General features: G+C 28.0%; 1 protein-coding gene across 1 annotated transcript in view; it reads left to right on the forward strand.

Annotated features, from left to right (window-relative positions):
• The window catches only part of LOC129616297 (mucin-2-like), a 169,122-nt gene that overhangs the window by 140,815 nt on the left and 12,288 nt on the right, over positions 1 to 16,019 (forward strand). The window contains exons 3-13 of the mRNA XM_055531877.1: positions 1,106 to 2,287; positions 2,359 to 2,493; positions 6,597 to 6,962; positions 7,147 to 8,562; positions 10,506 to 10,793; positions 10,854 to 11,016; positions 11,070 to 11,653; positions 11,715 to 12,077; positions 12,135 to 12,854; positions 12,950 to 13,192; positions 13,694 to 13,810. Of these exons, the coding sequence (XP_055387852.1) occupies positions 1,106 to 2,287; positions 2,359 to 2,493; positions 6,597 to 6,962; positions 7,147 to 8,562; positions 10,506 to 10,793; positions 10,854 to 11,016; positions 11,070 to 11,653; positions 11,715 to 12,077; positions 12,135 to 12,854; positions 12,950 to 13,192; positions 13,694 to 13,810 (5,577 nt within the window). The remainder of the gene's footprint in view (positions 1 to 1,105; positions 2,288 to 2,358; positions 2,494 to 6,596; positions 6,963 to 7,146; positions 8,563 to 10,505; positions 10,794 to 10,853; positions 11,017 to 11,069; positions 11,654 to 11,714; positions 12,078 to 12,134; positions 12,855 to 12,949; positions 13,193 to 13,693; positions 13,811 to 16,019) is intronic.

Raw genomic sequence — 16,019 nt, forward strand, 5'->3', positions numbered from 1 at the left:
TTCGTTCCGTAGACATGGTGAAAAATGTAAAATCGGCTCGCATATCAGTTTTCGAGTCCTTATCTTTCCAAAAAATTTATATGTTCACTGTTTTAATACGAGGAATTTCAATGAAATCGGTTGATTATATACGCAAAAATGTATATTTGTTTCTCTTTATATACGCAAAAATGTATATTTGGCCCGTAGTAAACGTCCAGTTGCTGATGCCTGATTTCTTCCAAAAGTTAGGAGGTTTCGCGGTCGGTCTAGTGAAGCTTATATATAAAATTTTAAGTAAATTGGTTGAATATTTTCATCAAAATGCTCAAAAATGTAAAACAGACTCGCTAAAAAGTGCAGTTGATCAATCCATGCTCTGGTCGAAATAAACTTACATATAAAATTTCATCAAAATCGACTCAGCCAAACTTGAGATACACGCGTCCACACACAGACCAACAGACCGTCACAGAAAATATTGTATTAACACCAAACTTTTACTATTTTGTCAATTTTGTGGTAAGATAAGTGTTGATTCTTGAAACATAAATCCATATAAGAATTTGTTCTTGGATATAATTTCTAATATTCTTCCTCTATTAATAGTGGTAAACTTATACCGATTAAACTTTAAATAAGAACAGTTTAGATTTGAAGTCGTAAGGGAGAATAAAATTTTTTTCTTGATGGTTTTTTAATTTTGTAAGATTCTTTCTATACTTTTAAGCAAGGAACAGAGCATTGTTTTGCATCAGCATGCACAGTTTTATTATCCTGTACTTATTATCCTTATATCCTGCACTATCGTGCCCGCCTTGGAATGGAATTTGTAACAACTTGAAGTAATTGTCTCCGGTATAGAGATAAATGTATATATTCTTGCTCAGCGTAAAATTTTGCGTTGATTTATAAATTCCCGTCCATCCGATCACACAATAACTCAAAAACGAATAATGTAATCGAGCTTTTGTTTCCGTAACTCCTTTAAATTATAGAATCTCAGAAACTGCTCCTTACAAAATCTCAAAATACCGAGATAGATATACGTTTTGATTATAGACGCAGAAGTCAGTAATAATATCATCAATTATCATAACATAATAATATCAATTTCTACTTACAGATTCAAAGTCGTGGAAAAACCAGGTTCACACCGGAAGCATCATATTATGACGATAGTCTGGAAAGTCTATTTAAATTCAGACCACAATATAATAAATCAGAATTAAGCGACGAATTCTATTTAGATGATGAATTGGGATCCACACGAAAATCAATATTGGTTGATGTACCACGAGTCACAAGCAAATTTAGTATGTCATCGCATCAATTTACTAAAACAAGGCAAACTGTAAAACTTTTAGCTACGACAAAAGATTCTAGAAGAAAAAAAGATATAAAAAAAAGGACAGATTTGCAAAATAATAACAATTATGCTTCACGTCGTTTTGATGCATTTATCAGAAATCCACCGATACAGGGCTTGCGAAAATCACCTTTAGAACAAAAAATAGGTAAAAACGAATATGACCTTTTTCCTAAGCAAGAAAAACGTAGAAGAGCTCGTCAATCGTCTACCACAGAAGTATTGAAAACGAAAAAAGAAATTGATAAAAGAAAATCGCGACTGGAAAGTAGCTTTCTGGTTGATTCCAAACCTGTTAACAAACAAAAATCGCCAACTGAACAGAAATCAGAAACTGCAATGGCTCCAAAACTTGAAATCTACGTGTTTCCAGATATACGCAGAGTCTCCAAATCAATGAACTATAACATTTATTCTCATGATGAAATCGGTCAGTTGGAAGATGGAAATTACACAGAACATTTTAAATTGTTTTTAAAATCGGAATCCAAACCGTTCAAAATTGACACTTCAGTAAATAAAACTGGGCGTGTAAAAAGTAGTATTGTATCAAGTTCATCTCAATCACCGTCTCAACTTTTAACCAAACGTGTTATTTCACTTTCAAAAAAAAAGCGCCTCACAAGGTCTTCAACAAATAATACAAACCCGATTTCAAAAACAAATTCAACACTATTCCAGAAGTACGAAGTACAAAACGATCTAAAAGCAAGTTTAAATAATTTAAAAAGCACACTACAATATTTTAATACCACCACGGATAAAACACAAAAAGATAAAAGTCGAAATAAGAAATTTTCAGAAAAGCAGCAGAATTTATCTGGAGAAAATCAGAGAAGATTTAGTTCTAAATTTACAACCGAAAGTACAGTTTCAACCGTAAAAACTCAAAACTTGGAAAATTTTTCTAACTTTGACGTAAACAAATTAAAAAATTCAGTAAGTAATAATATAAACCAATAAATAAACCAAAAAATGCTAATTATAGTTAATTTATGTGTATATTTTAGTACAAATTCAGTTTTTCCAAATTCAGTTCAAGGTACCGTGAACCAACATCAAAATTATCATTAGAACAAGAAAAGGAAAAAAATAGACCAGTACATACACCAAAAATTCCAACTATGACTGTAGAATCATCATCAGTGAGTACAAAAATATTATCAACCTGTTAGGCTATTATATTGCATGCTTTCCAATAATTTTATCGATATCCCTACTCTAGAACAAAGTTATATACAAACCAAATATTAATGCACTTACAATATTATGTTGGATTTTGCTATAAACTTTAATTATAGTATTTTTGTATACAAGATTACATATTTTGGTTAAGGACAAACCTGTTAGGATAAGTACTACAATCAATTCAAAATAAGTAAATTTTTTTTATAAACGAATTATAAACAATGAAATATTTTGGTTGATTAGAAAAACTCAATTAATTTAAGTTATTTTGCAAAGAATTTGGAGAACTCAAACAAATTAATAAAGGTTTTATATTTACAATGTTGCATAATATAATTTTGACAAACTTTTTGTGAGAACTATAAAAAAATGTTTTCTAGTAAAAGGAGTATTGTGTTAAATGGATACAAATTTTTTCAGTAATAGTAATATAAAAATAAATGAACAAGAACTTTTATTACATAGCCATAGCATGTATTTTAATTATAAAATTTATAAAAATAAAAATTTATAGAAATAAAATAAACTTACATGTTACATGTATATGTTTCTACTTTAAATCATAAATACGATAGAAATATCAAACGAAACCAAAAAACTGTGTATATTTATTTTAAAGGGATACACATGGGAATGGTCAATTAACCATCCACCTTTTATTGGAAATTCCCACTTATCAAACAAAAAATTTCACAAACATCAAATACTTCCAAGAAGGCAACGATTGTATCAACCTTTAACATATCATAAAATGCAAATGAAAATCACAAAAATATCCAATAACTTCGATCAGAGTACAACTGAATCATCAAAGAAACTTTACCAGAAAAATTTTTTGCGTAAAACCTTAAAAAAAGATCATAAAACATTAAGCCAGGAAATAATAAACCAGAAGATGATAAGAGAGAAAATTCGAAAAAGTAAACAAAATAATTTACCGGTATCAACGCAGAGCACATTGCCGAAAGCATTTATGGATATTCCACAGTGGATTAACGGAACATCAAAAGTAACCACAACAATGGCAAGTAAAACAATTACTCAAAAGAAAATATCAAATGAATTTTTCAAAAATGGTGATGAGTCCCACCATACAATAGAAGATACCGCGAGAAGCAGAAACCGATTTGTTTGATTACTTTTACATTATTTTAATTGTATTTAGCTCACATTTATAAACGCATACGTAATAATTATATTATTATTTATTTATTTTAAAATATTTTGTTAATTGAACATTTATTTTATTATTTTAATATACACGTAAAATAAAGGACATTTTTACTGATTAAAACTTAATTTTAAAAAAATACTAAAAAGGAATTGCACACCTACATAATTTTCAAAATTAAATTTTAAACTAATTTATGAATTTTAAAGCAAGGGCATCACTTGTAGAAAATTCTTTTATATAATTTTATAATGTTTTTCATCATTGAATTTAATATTGCATACGTTATAATTATTTTTAAATAGTGTTATTAAATAAATAAACATAATACGAAAAGTGCATTAGTTTTTGGTTTACACAGTATGCCCTTCTTTAATACAATATAAACTAGGGACACTAAAAGTATGAATTCAATATACCTAAAAGTAATTTTCTGAATTTGTGAATAAAGGTAATTTTTAAAATTCAACATCCGAATTTTCGAAAAAGTACAATTTTTTCGTACGGATATTTTTAAAATATGTAATTTGAGAAACTTTTCTGTGTACTTTACCTAGGACATCTCTAAATAAAAATATTTCTGAAAACATTGTTACATAAAATTCGTGAATCTAACACTTCGTTTTACTTAAGAATGCAAACCAATACTAGCCAACCAATCAACGGAGTCGTCGGAATTTTTGAGTTCTTCTACATAAGAAAAAAATGTATTGAATTGTGTTATTTATATCAATTGGATTGTGTTATAAAGTTTAATACCTTTAATTTTGCTTTCATAATAATTATATGAATTCATAACATAGTTTTCTGAGTGCAAAGCGCTTTATTACGTTTTTTCTGACTGCATAAAAAAAACCTGAAAAAAATGGAATATTTTCTTTATTAATATCTCGTTTTTTCAAAATGTGCACAAAAGTTATTGACCACTTAACCAGAGTTTTGCAAATAAACAAGTTCAGTCAAAATTTCAAAATTTTTATAATATTTTCATACAAAAAAAATCTGATCACGTAAAAAATCTGGTATATTGGGTAGTTTAATGGAAGGGTTACAGAAGATTATAAAAATGCATTTTGAGCACTTCCTTCCAATTTTAGAAAAGTGTAAATTTGAGCCTTAGTAGAATTTCGCCTTGTGCCATCCTGATCCCCTAAAATTTCACCAGTTAGTTTTGGTAACAGCTAGAACGGAAATATCAAATTTCAAAAAATTCTGCCAATCAGTTTCGTAGATATAATAAAAAATGTAAAATCGGTCCCCAATTTGGTTCCAACCTGATCTTTCCAAAAAATTTATAGACTCATTGTTTAACACTCCGAATTTAAATAAAAAACTTCAAGGAAATTGATTGATTTTTTCTCTTTATAAACGCAAAAATGTAAAATTGGTCCGCAAAAAGGCTCTGTTCCAGATATATCTCAATCAATCCGTGCCAAAAAGTTGATCAATCCGTGCTACAATTAAAATAAACTTACATATACCCGTGCACACACAGACTGACATCTTCCTAAAACTAGTTTATTTACTCTTTCCTACAATGGAGAAGTTCGTTCCCACCCAAAACTCGAGATTCAAAATTTGTTGCCATCACATAACATCAATCTATGCAATAAGGTCGGTAAAAAGGCAGAGATCCAATTAAAAAAATGTCTAGTCTTATTGGAAAATGGCGTATCTTATTCTAAATATGAGAATTTTCATTTTGAAATTATTGTATCATAGCTTCCAGATCATTATTTTTAAAGTTAATCCGACTTATGTATGTATTTAAAACCAACTATTATGATTGATTTATTTATTTTCAATAAATGTCCAACATATTTCAAAGAAAAATTCTTTTTTAAAAATTACTTCAAATACTAATAAAACTAAATTTTTAGAGAATTATTTAGCTTTATAAATATTACAATATGTAAAATATTACCTTTTATGATTTTGGAAATCCAGTTTAGGCTAATGATTAAGTTTCTGATTTAGTCTACTAATCTAAGTTGCTTCTACTTTTCTTATTTGAAAAAAAAACATGTACACACATATGTACGTATATACTTTTTTCGCAATTTTAAAAACATTTTTTATTAAACTAAAAGGATTTCTTTTGCTTGAGTTTGAAATGGTATATTTTGATACATAATGCAATGCTGAAAAAATCTTTCAAGCTGTCAAACCCAGAAGGCAAATCAATAAAAATTTTTAAATTTGTATGGAAATCGCAAAGGTTATTTAAAAAAAATCAGTTGGCAAAATCGATAGAAAAATATATATACATATATGAAACAAAAATGAATTGTGAATTTGAATACATCCGAACTTTACAATTTTGCAAGTGGAAGAGTACTGAATTTCATAGAAAAGTTTCAGATTTAAAAAGGAGGAATTACAGGAGGAATGGTAGTGTTCATTCCAGATAATGGTTTCATAATTTATGATATCATCATATCTTGTGTCATTAGCTGTGATGAGACAAGAAACTTTTATTCTACCACTTTTGATTAATCGCTACAAAATCCCAAAATAAGTTAAAATTTTCATATTATAATTAGCAGAATTGAAATTAATAATATTAATGAATTTCCTTCACATAACTGATTTTTAACACGCCTTGCATTTTTCATACAAATTTGGAATTTATTTTAGATTTTCCCTGTGAACTTGATGGGTTGATAGACATATTCAGTATTATAAAGTCATAATTTAATAAAAAACAAGTAAAACATATACAAAAACAAATAAATTAAAAATACATACATAAATACAAAAATTTTTTAATTTTTTTTTTCACTATTTTGACAACCTTTATTAAACAAATAATACACTATAAATAAATGAATTGATAATGGAAAATACGAATTACTCAACACACAACAACCAATATTCAAACAACATTAGAGATTCCCTAAAATATATACTTTTGAAACAAATTCAAACAAAAATAGTCGTAAACCCATTGCGAGGTCTATAAATAAGATAAATAGCGAACAAGAAGGATTTTGGAATATTGTTGATCCAATAGACGATGGTTTGACGAAATCAGAGATTGTGGTGGATTCTAGTGAGGAATATGTTGATGATTTATATGATGAAGATGAAGTACACCGCCCGGCTGGTACTGCGACTGTTTCAATTTTCGAAGCTCTAGCTGATATTCTTTCAAAAAGAACGGAAAACCCAGAAAATGTGGTAAAGAACAAAACAACACCATCAACAACAACATCCACTACAACAACTACTACCGAACTACCAATTATCATACAGGTACATACATTAAACATGATATTTATATTAATATTTTTCTTTTATTTTTATAAAATAGATTTTGTAAATAGTTTACTAACTTTATATTATTTTTTTTATTTATTTAAAAATAAAAACATTGAAAAAAAAATCCTTCAATCACAATTCAAATATCAACTGATTATAAAAAAATGCATACGATAAGGCCGATAACTCATCAACAACAAACATTAACATTTCAACACTCATCTATGATACCCTAAATATTACTTATCAATTCAATGATATAGAGAAAAAATTTACAACTTCAATTACATATACTTTTAACAAATCTTCCATTCCTTTAATTAGAATAAAGAAATTAGATTCGAAATTAGACAATAATAATGACTGCCATTACGGCGACTGTGACAGCAGACACTTTAATATGGTTCATAATTTAACTTCCGCAATTGTTTCAAATCATTTTCCACAATTAATTGCTTTTATTAACCGAAAGGGTAGCTGTAACAATTTAAACCAATATCAAAGTACTAACTCTGAAAATATTTGCTTCGATGCACACTTAAAATATAATTTTAACAATAACTTAAATTTTACAGTAGTAAATAGATTTTTAGAGTTACTTATAAAAGATATTCCCGAAACTAATTCCGTAACTGTAATTAATTCTAATTTACAAACCAGCATACCTCAACCGCATTTCTTAAGAACACCTGGTAGTAATCTTGTGTCACAACCACAATTAATTTCAGCTATTAATAATTTTTTAGATTCTAATCCCACAAAAAGTGTACGAAATATAAGTATTTTAAATTTTGGAAACTTTACTTCAAATAATGAACCTTTGAAAGGCTTTTACAAGGTTTTTAAACCGAATATTTTAAGAATAACCGCGCAACCAGAATCCACCAATTCGAGTACAATAATCACAACAACTACTTCAACACCATCAACTATTTCACTCTTTGACCTATTTACAATAAAACCGAAAAAAATTACTTTGAGCCCTAAAGAAACATTAGTAGATATTCATCCCATTTACATATCACCGAAGCAAACAACAATACTAACTAAAGTATCATCAACAGATGACATTTTTCAGGAGATCCCAAAAGAACACCCTGTCACACTAAATTCAACTTTGAAAGACAAAGTGAAAAAAACGCAACAATCAACAATGAAAAAACAAATACATTCTGGACACGGTACTGCTACTACAAAGACTAAATTAATTAAATTGATCTACAAAAACGATAATATTCCATTGACTACACAAAACCTACTAGATGCTACATTAAACAATAATAAACCTCCTGAATGCCTATTGAAAAATATTCAAGCCACATCTGAAAAAAATATTCCTAGTCCAAAAATTACTCTTATTTCCCTGAATACTACTTTGAAATATTCCACTGAAGTTACATCTAGAAATCCCAATCAACAATTAAAGTTATTAACTGCAGAACAAAGCAAATTAATTGAGGAAGCTCCAGTTTTGGGTTATACCATTTATGGAATTCTACCAAACAATACCGTCATACGGAAAATTCCTAGAGCGACAAAACCATTGTTCAGTGAGCCACCACCAGTATATGGAATTTTATCAAATAAAACTATGGTACGAAAATATCCTAACGGTACAGTTTCACAAATCAAGTACCCTGAAGAAGATTTTGAAATAGTTGATATTAAGCCGAAATTACTGCTAAATCCAAACAGTTATATTTGGCGAACTGGAATGTTTAATAAAAATGATAACCGAAACGATGAACAATTTTCAAGCACAATTCATCGTAACATTACAAACACTAATCATAGGTCTAAAGTTCCATTTGGTTCACATAAAATCGATTGGAATGGCTCTCATTCTGGAGACAATGCTAATAAAACACTTTATTTAAGTAGAAATTTTATAGAAAACCACTTCAAAGGAAGTAAAGGTGGTAATGAATCTAACTTTCCCACTAATATAATTAAAAATTTATTATTGTTAACAAATAATACAAAAACTTCTTTTATGAATAGTAACACTTCTCTATCTAACATTTTTCCTATCAACAATCATCTTAACAATATGGTATAGTATCTAATATAATCCTAAAACCAATTGATCTTTTTGTCGTTTAGCTAGTTTACAAAAACGAATAACATTCTATTAAACTATTTTCTTGAAAAATTAGTGTCATATTTCGATAAAAAACATAAAAATATCAATTACTTACTTATTATGTTTGTATTATACAGGGTGTTTCGCATTGAGTGGCAAATAATGTCAGGAATGATTCCTTGATCAATTTCCGGCAAAAAATTATATGGGCGAGGGGGTGAGGGAAAGGGAAAAAAGGTACCAGCTTTCACTGCATATAAAAAAATACTTATCACTTCAGAATTTGACATAAAGTAATCATGCTTCGCAGTCATTTTCAATCAATTTCATTTTAGCCCTAGCTTTCGAGATAAAACTCGTTAAAGCCAGAATTTTTGTTTTTTTGTTGGAAATTGAGCAAAGAATCATCGCTGAATATATTTGCGAACTTAGGCTGTACATGTATAGAATTTAAAATTTTAGTAACTGTTCTTTTAAGTTTTTATTAAATTAATTACTGCTTTTAAGAAAAAAAAACATTTTGAATTTCGCTATTAAAAGTTTTTAAATAAGTTAGTTTCTTATTCTAGTATCAATTCTTGATTAATAAATTAAAACTCTTTTTTTGAACTTCAGTTTGAAGTATTTTTTTGAAGTTTGCAAATCTGACAAGAGTGTTTGAAAAATTACAAATTTAGAGCATGATTCTTGAGATAAAACGATTTGTTTTGAAGATGTCGAAGTTTAATTTCCAAATAACGTTTTCGAAATGACCCTATTAGAAAGGTAAAGAGTTTTTTTTTTATAGACTTTATTTGAGTTTCATTCTGTGTCCTTTCCCGTCTGCCTTAATTAAATTTCTGAAAGCGTAAGCAATTTTTATAATTATTTATTTTATTCAATTTTTGACAGAACTTTTCTTCTAGAATTTTATAAAAAGAAAATATAGAAAAATTTCACATGCGTGTTATCACTTGTTACACACGGTAATATGTAATTCAAGAAAATGTGTGAAAGTAAATTATTTTAAAAAATGTGCATATAATTTTTTTTTGCATTATTAGTATGCTCAATGTGAAGAAAATAGCTGCATACTATTAGTATTTTTAATTAATTAAAGTACCCTTTTTTCCATACATTGCTTTTAACTTTACATATTGCATTGCTTTTAATCATTACATTGTTTTAATCTATTGTAACAATAAAATTTTTAAAATTGCATGTTTTTGGGTATCGAATTTTAACAGTTAACTTATTATTTTTAGATATATATAAATAAATGTGTACATAATAAAATTACTTTCTTTTCACTTAAGACGACTTTTCTTTTATTTGTTTTCTTTGAAACAAATTCTATTACATTAATTTTTTTCAAATTATTTTAAAATTCATCAAAAGATGAAACAAAAGGGGTTAAAGTTTTTCTTTTTAGCAATATCAAAAAGAACAGTACTAATATACTCTATTTCAACTAGGAAAATCCTGTTCTTCTGGACATCTTGAAACGAAAATATATTAAAAATGACGTTTCACTAAAATCTCAAAGTGTTTTCAGTTTAACAACTTTAAAAAGTATTACAGAAGATGAAACTTTCGACCCTATCTTCAAAGAAAATGTTTCAGATATGTCTGAGCAAAGCTCACCAATCTCAACCACAAGCAAAGCAACATCAAATATTAATAATACAATAAAAGTAACACATAGCTTTTCTCAAGGTAGTAATATTAATGAAATTGGAGAATTTGGATTAGATGATCCATTGGTAAAACTAATTCTGTAGAACTATTGAATAAAAACTAACTAATTTTATTCAATTTTATAGACTCTTAGCATGGAAGACAATAAAAATAGATCGTTAAATTTAACATCTACGTTAGTATCTAAATATTTAAAAAATATTGAAATGGTGTCTAATTCAACAGTGAGCACCACAACACAGAAACCTGATGAATTTATTAAGCCTTACTTAGAAAAATTAATAACACGTAATACAAATTTTATCAATTTTAGTACACGAAAGTAATTTTTTTCAAAATAGATACTTCTACACAAAATCCAATGCTAAATCCCATCAAAGCACCTGTCAACAAATCATCCGGATCATTAGTTCCAAATATATCTCAAGATATCGTTACATTGTACTATGATGCATATGATCCGTATGATGATCAAGAAAATATTTTAAGAAATAAAGGAAATGAATTCAGCTTACCGTCTGAACCTATTACAACGATAACACCCTTGATAAGCGACAACACTCAAATAGATTCATTGAGTACAATTTTGGCACCTACAATTAGTCCTTCACAAACAAAACTGCAAACTACTAATTATAAAAAAACTTTAGATAACAATAATTTAGAACAAAATTTACGTTTGCTTCAAGAACTGCTACGAATACAAGCTAATATGGTAACAACAGGTCAAAAATCCACCATTCCCCAAGTCTTTTCATCAACTTCAACATTTACAACTACAACTTTGGCGACAAGAACAATGAAACCAATTACAATTGCAACAACTACAACAATTGCAACTACTAATACAATAACTGCAAATGCGACAATAGAAAAAACCAACAAACTTTCCAATAGCGATGACATTAGATTTTTGATAAATTTGGTAACAGACAAAATATTAAATAGTTTTAAAAAAGTAGTAACTAACGAATTTTGCTCTATAGCGACAACTTCTTTTCGGTCAGCAACAACAAACCTCTATCGAAAAGCCTTACGAACCAAAAAACGTACCATCAAACACTACACCCACAATTTTACGTAAAAACACTATACCAAGTACAACTCCAAAAAAAACAACTACAACTCACACAACAACTACAAATCCTAAACTAACGACTCACACCACTACACCCGCAACTCAGTCTTACAGTACACCAACAGTAAAACCTTTAGTCAATTTCCCAACAGTAAGATCTCTGAGCAACATTAAGTCAAACACCATAGAACAACTGCTCAATAGTTTTCAAAATACTCGAACAACATTAAATCCAAATAAAAATAGAGATGTTGAGTTTTTAAGTGCTCTGGTAAGATATAAAGTAAGCAACTCCTTAAAATATATATTTTTTTAAAACTTTTTAAAGCGACAATTCGCAAAATTCAACAATATTGTGATGGCTAAGCCAACAACTTTTGCTGATAGACTTGTAGAGACAGCTTTACAAAATCAATTAACCTCTACAACATCATCTAATAATTCAACTACAACAACTACTCAAAAATATCAACCTCAAACAAGCCGTACCTCAAACATCAATTTTATAAAAGAATTTCAAACGGAGCAAGAAGATTTAAAATCAATAAATGATGATTTGGTTTTGCTTTCTTCGCTTCTTGGAAGGAAAGTTTCTATTGCAGACATTCCAAGTTTAAGAAATGAAATTATTACCAACCGTAGCCAAAAACAAGCACCCACACCGAAGCCAAGAATTTCAACTGAGATATCAAAAAATCAAGCAACTGAAATTGGAAAAAATCTTCAACTTCTTTCTTCGTTGTTGGGTCGCCAGACAACAATAAACGAGTTACCTCTAATTATGTCAAAAGCCACTGAAGCTCCGAATTTACCTACTACAACAGAAAGAACTACTACTACTACTAAAAAAAAAATCATAAGCACAACAGCATCTGCATCAAAATTAATTGCTCCAACTCTATCCGAAATCAAAAAGCCATCCTTAACTCGAGAACAAGTTCTTGGTCTGTTGAAAACTGATTTAAGAAATCATGAGGATATTGAAGTTTATGGAAAAAGTAATGAAGCTCTTTTAGCTTCTGTTTTAAAGCAAATAGGAATTGGACCCGTACACAACAATGTCCCAGTCAGCGTTGATGCAAGTTTTTATTTCAAAAATTAAAACGAAACACAAAATTTTAAAATTAACTTATTCTTTCATAGGATCTCTTTGTAATAGAACCAAATTCCACACCTTATACAACTACTCAAGCACCAAGGAAACCTCCACCTCTAACCCGACGCCCAATTATAGAAGGTATACAATGGTTGTGGAAAACTTGGCAGGAAACCGCCCCAACGACAAAAAAAACGAGAGAAAAAAAACATCAAAGTACAACGGCGAGTACCATGAAAAACATTAACTACGGAGGTCGTGACGCATTAATTTATACTAATCATGCTGAGGTAACATTATTTTTTTATTTAATTATTAAATTTAATAAAATCTTTTTATAATTACTGTTTTATATATATCCAACTGAATCACGTCTCTTGTGCCAAATTTTCACTTTGTTAACATCACTTTATTTTATTTTAGAAAACTAAAAATTAATTTAATTACCATATTAATATGCAAATTTTATTAATTTAATGTAACTTAACATTTCCTCTAACATTGTACACATATTTTTACTAACATGAATCTGCGTTAACTTCCTATTTACTTTTTCAAAAATTTTCAATGTATTTTATATTTATTTAATCCGTTATTTCGTGGTTTAATTATTCTTTTCCCTTTTAAATACTCTATACATGCACATTGCCAATATGAAAAATTCAAACACTGCAAACATATCACAAATAACAAAATAAAATACACACATTGTAATTTAACAATAAACTTTTAACAAAATATTAAAACTGTGACATTTCAACATGCGGATAATAATATCTATTAAAACCAAGGGCGATGATGATCTTAGTTTTCAAGCGCCATTAACAGGATTTGACGGTGGAGCTTTCATAACAACAGCAATCAGTATTACCAGAGCTGTATCAAGCTTTCTAGGCACAGCATTAACGGTAAGTAAATCTTCTGTTGTTGAAATTTATCTAAAAAATCATTGTCGAAGAAAGCATAGTTTCGTCAGTGTCATAACATTAGTAAACAATCGAACGCATTATTTATACAATTAGAAAACAATAGAACGCATAGAGGTTGGGAACCTTTTTACCCTTTTATACTAAATTTGGCCTCTTTAAAATAGCAACACCTAAGGAGGCCGCACAAGTTTAAATACAGTTATTGCTGCGCAAATTCCATTTTTTTTTTACTTTAAATTCAGTTTTTATTCATTCCAAACTAAATTTTTACCGACCGTATTGTGTATACAATAGCTGGGTTATGTGATGGCAACAAGTTTTGAATATCGAGTTTTCGGTGGGAATGCACTTCTCCTTTGTAGGGAAGTGTAAATAAACTATTTTTAGCAACCTGTCGGTCTGTCCGTCTGTGTGTGCACGCGTGTATCTCAAGTTCGGCTGAACCGATTTTGATAAAATTTTCTGTGTAAGTTTATTTCGATCATGGCACGGATTGATAAACTTTTGGGATATATCAGGCCTCGGCATTTTGAAAAAAAATATTTAACTGATTTACTTCAAATTTCATATATAAGCTTCGATCGACCGTCCGCGAAACCTCCTAACTTTTGGAAGAAATCAGGTGTCAGCAACTGGGCGTTTACAACGGGCCAAATATACATTTTCGTACTAAAACAATGAACATATAAATTTTTTGGAAAGATCACGGCTCTAAAACTAATCTGCGGGACGATATTATATTTTTCACCATATCTACAGAAGGAATTGATGGAATTTCTTGAAATTTGATTTTCGAGTTCTGGGTGTTACTGATACTAAATGGCGAGCATTTCAGGGAATTCGGGTAGCACAAAGCGAAACTCTACTACGAGCCAAATTCACATTTTTCAAGGTATGTTAACTATAAGCTTACTAATGTCCTAAAAATTGGAAAGAAGTATTTAACAGACATTTTTATAATATTATTATTATTATTACTATTATTATTATTATTATTATTATTATTATTATTATTATTATTATTATTATTATTATTATTATTATTATTATTATTATTATTACTATTATTATTATTATTATTATTACTATTATTATTATTATTATTATTATTATTATTATTATTATTATTATTATTATTATTACTATTATTATTATTATTACTATTATTATTATTATTATTATTATTATTATTATTATTATTATTATTATTATTATTATTATTATTATTATTATTATTATTATTATTATTACTATTATTATTATTATTACTATTTTTATTTTTATTATTATTATTATTATTATTATTATCATTAGTATTATTATTATTATTATTATTATTATTATTAGTATTATTATTATTATTATTATTATTATTATTATTATTATTATTATTATTATTATTATTATTATTATTATTATTATTATTATTATTATTACTATTATTATTATTATTATTATTATTATTATTATTATTATTATTATTATCGTTGTTACTATTATTATAATTTTAATCGTTATTATTGTAATTATAGTTATTTTTATGATTAAAGTTATTTTTATTGTTACGATAAGTATTAGTACTATTACTATTATTCTTATTAGCTTTATTTTTTTTTATTTTTATTATTATTATTGTTATTATTAGTATTGTTACTTTATTGTTATTATTATTATTATTACTATAATTGCTATTATTTCTAAAATTTTTTATTCAACCTTTTTTATTATTGTTATTGTTCCCTTTAAGTTCATTGTTACGGGAAAGTACTTATCTAGCATGCTTGCCTATGCGAGAAGAATCAGTGTTCTAGGAGTTGTCCATATTGTTAGTTTTTTTTGGAAACGAACCTGTTTCCTGTTCCTCTTATTAATAAGTGGGTTAGTAGGTATGGATTTAAGTTTAGAGTGCATTGAAGCATTAGCTTTCTCGTAGCCAACAATGCTCCCAATTGAGTCATAATCCCTAAAATACTGAACCACCGTACCCCCATGCCAAACCTTATGTCCAATTATGTCATCAGCTATGGAACAAGGTACAGTAACTTTGAAAGACTTGTATTTGGGCTTATATTTTAAGTTATTTTGAGTGATATTAGCTATGGTTATATTATATCACTTGAATTTACTAACTAATAACAACTTAGGACTACTTGCTGTGGTGGTCACTAGGAATCTTAAAAAAAAAAGG

Source organism: Condylostylus longicornis, unplaced genomic scaffold (genome assembly GCF_029603195.1).
Source record: "Condylostylus longicornis isolate FDR11 unplaced genomic scaffold, ASM2960319v2 ptg000175l, whole genome shotgun sequence".
Classification (NCBI taxonomy): domain Eukaryota; kingdom Metazoa; phylum Arthropoda; class Insecta; order Diptera; family Dolichopodidae; genus Condylostylus; species Condylostylus longicornis.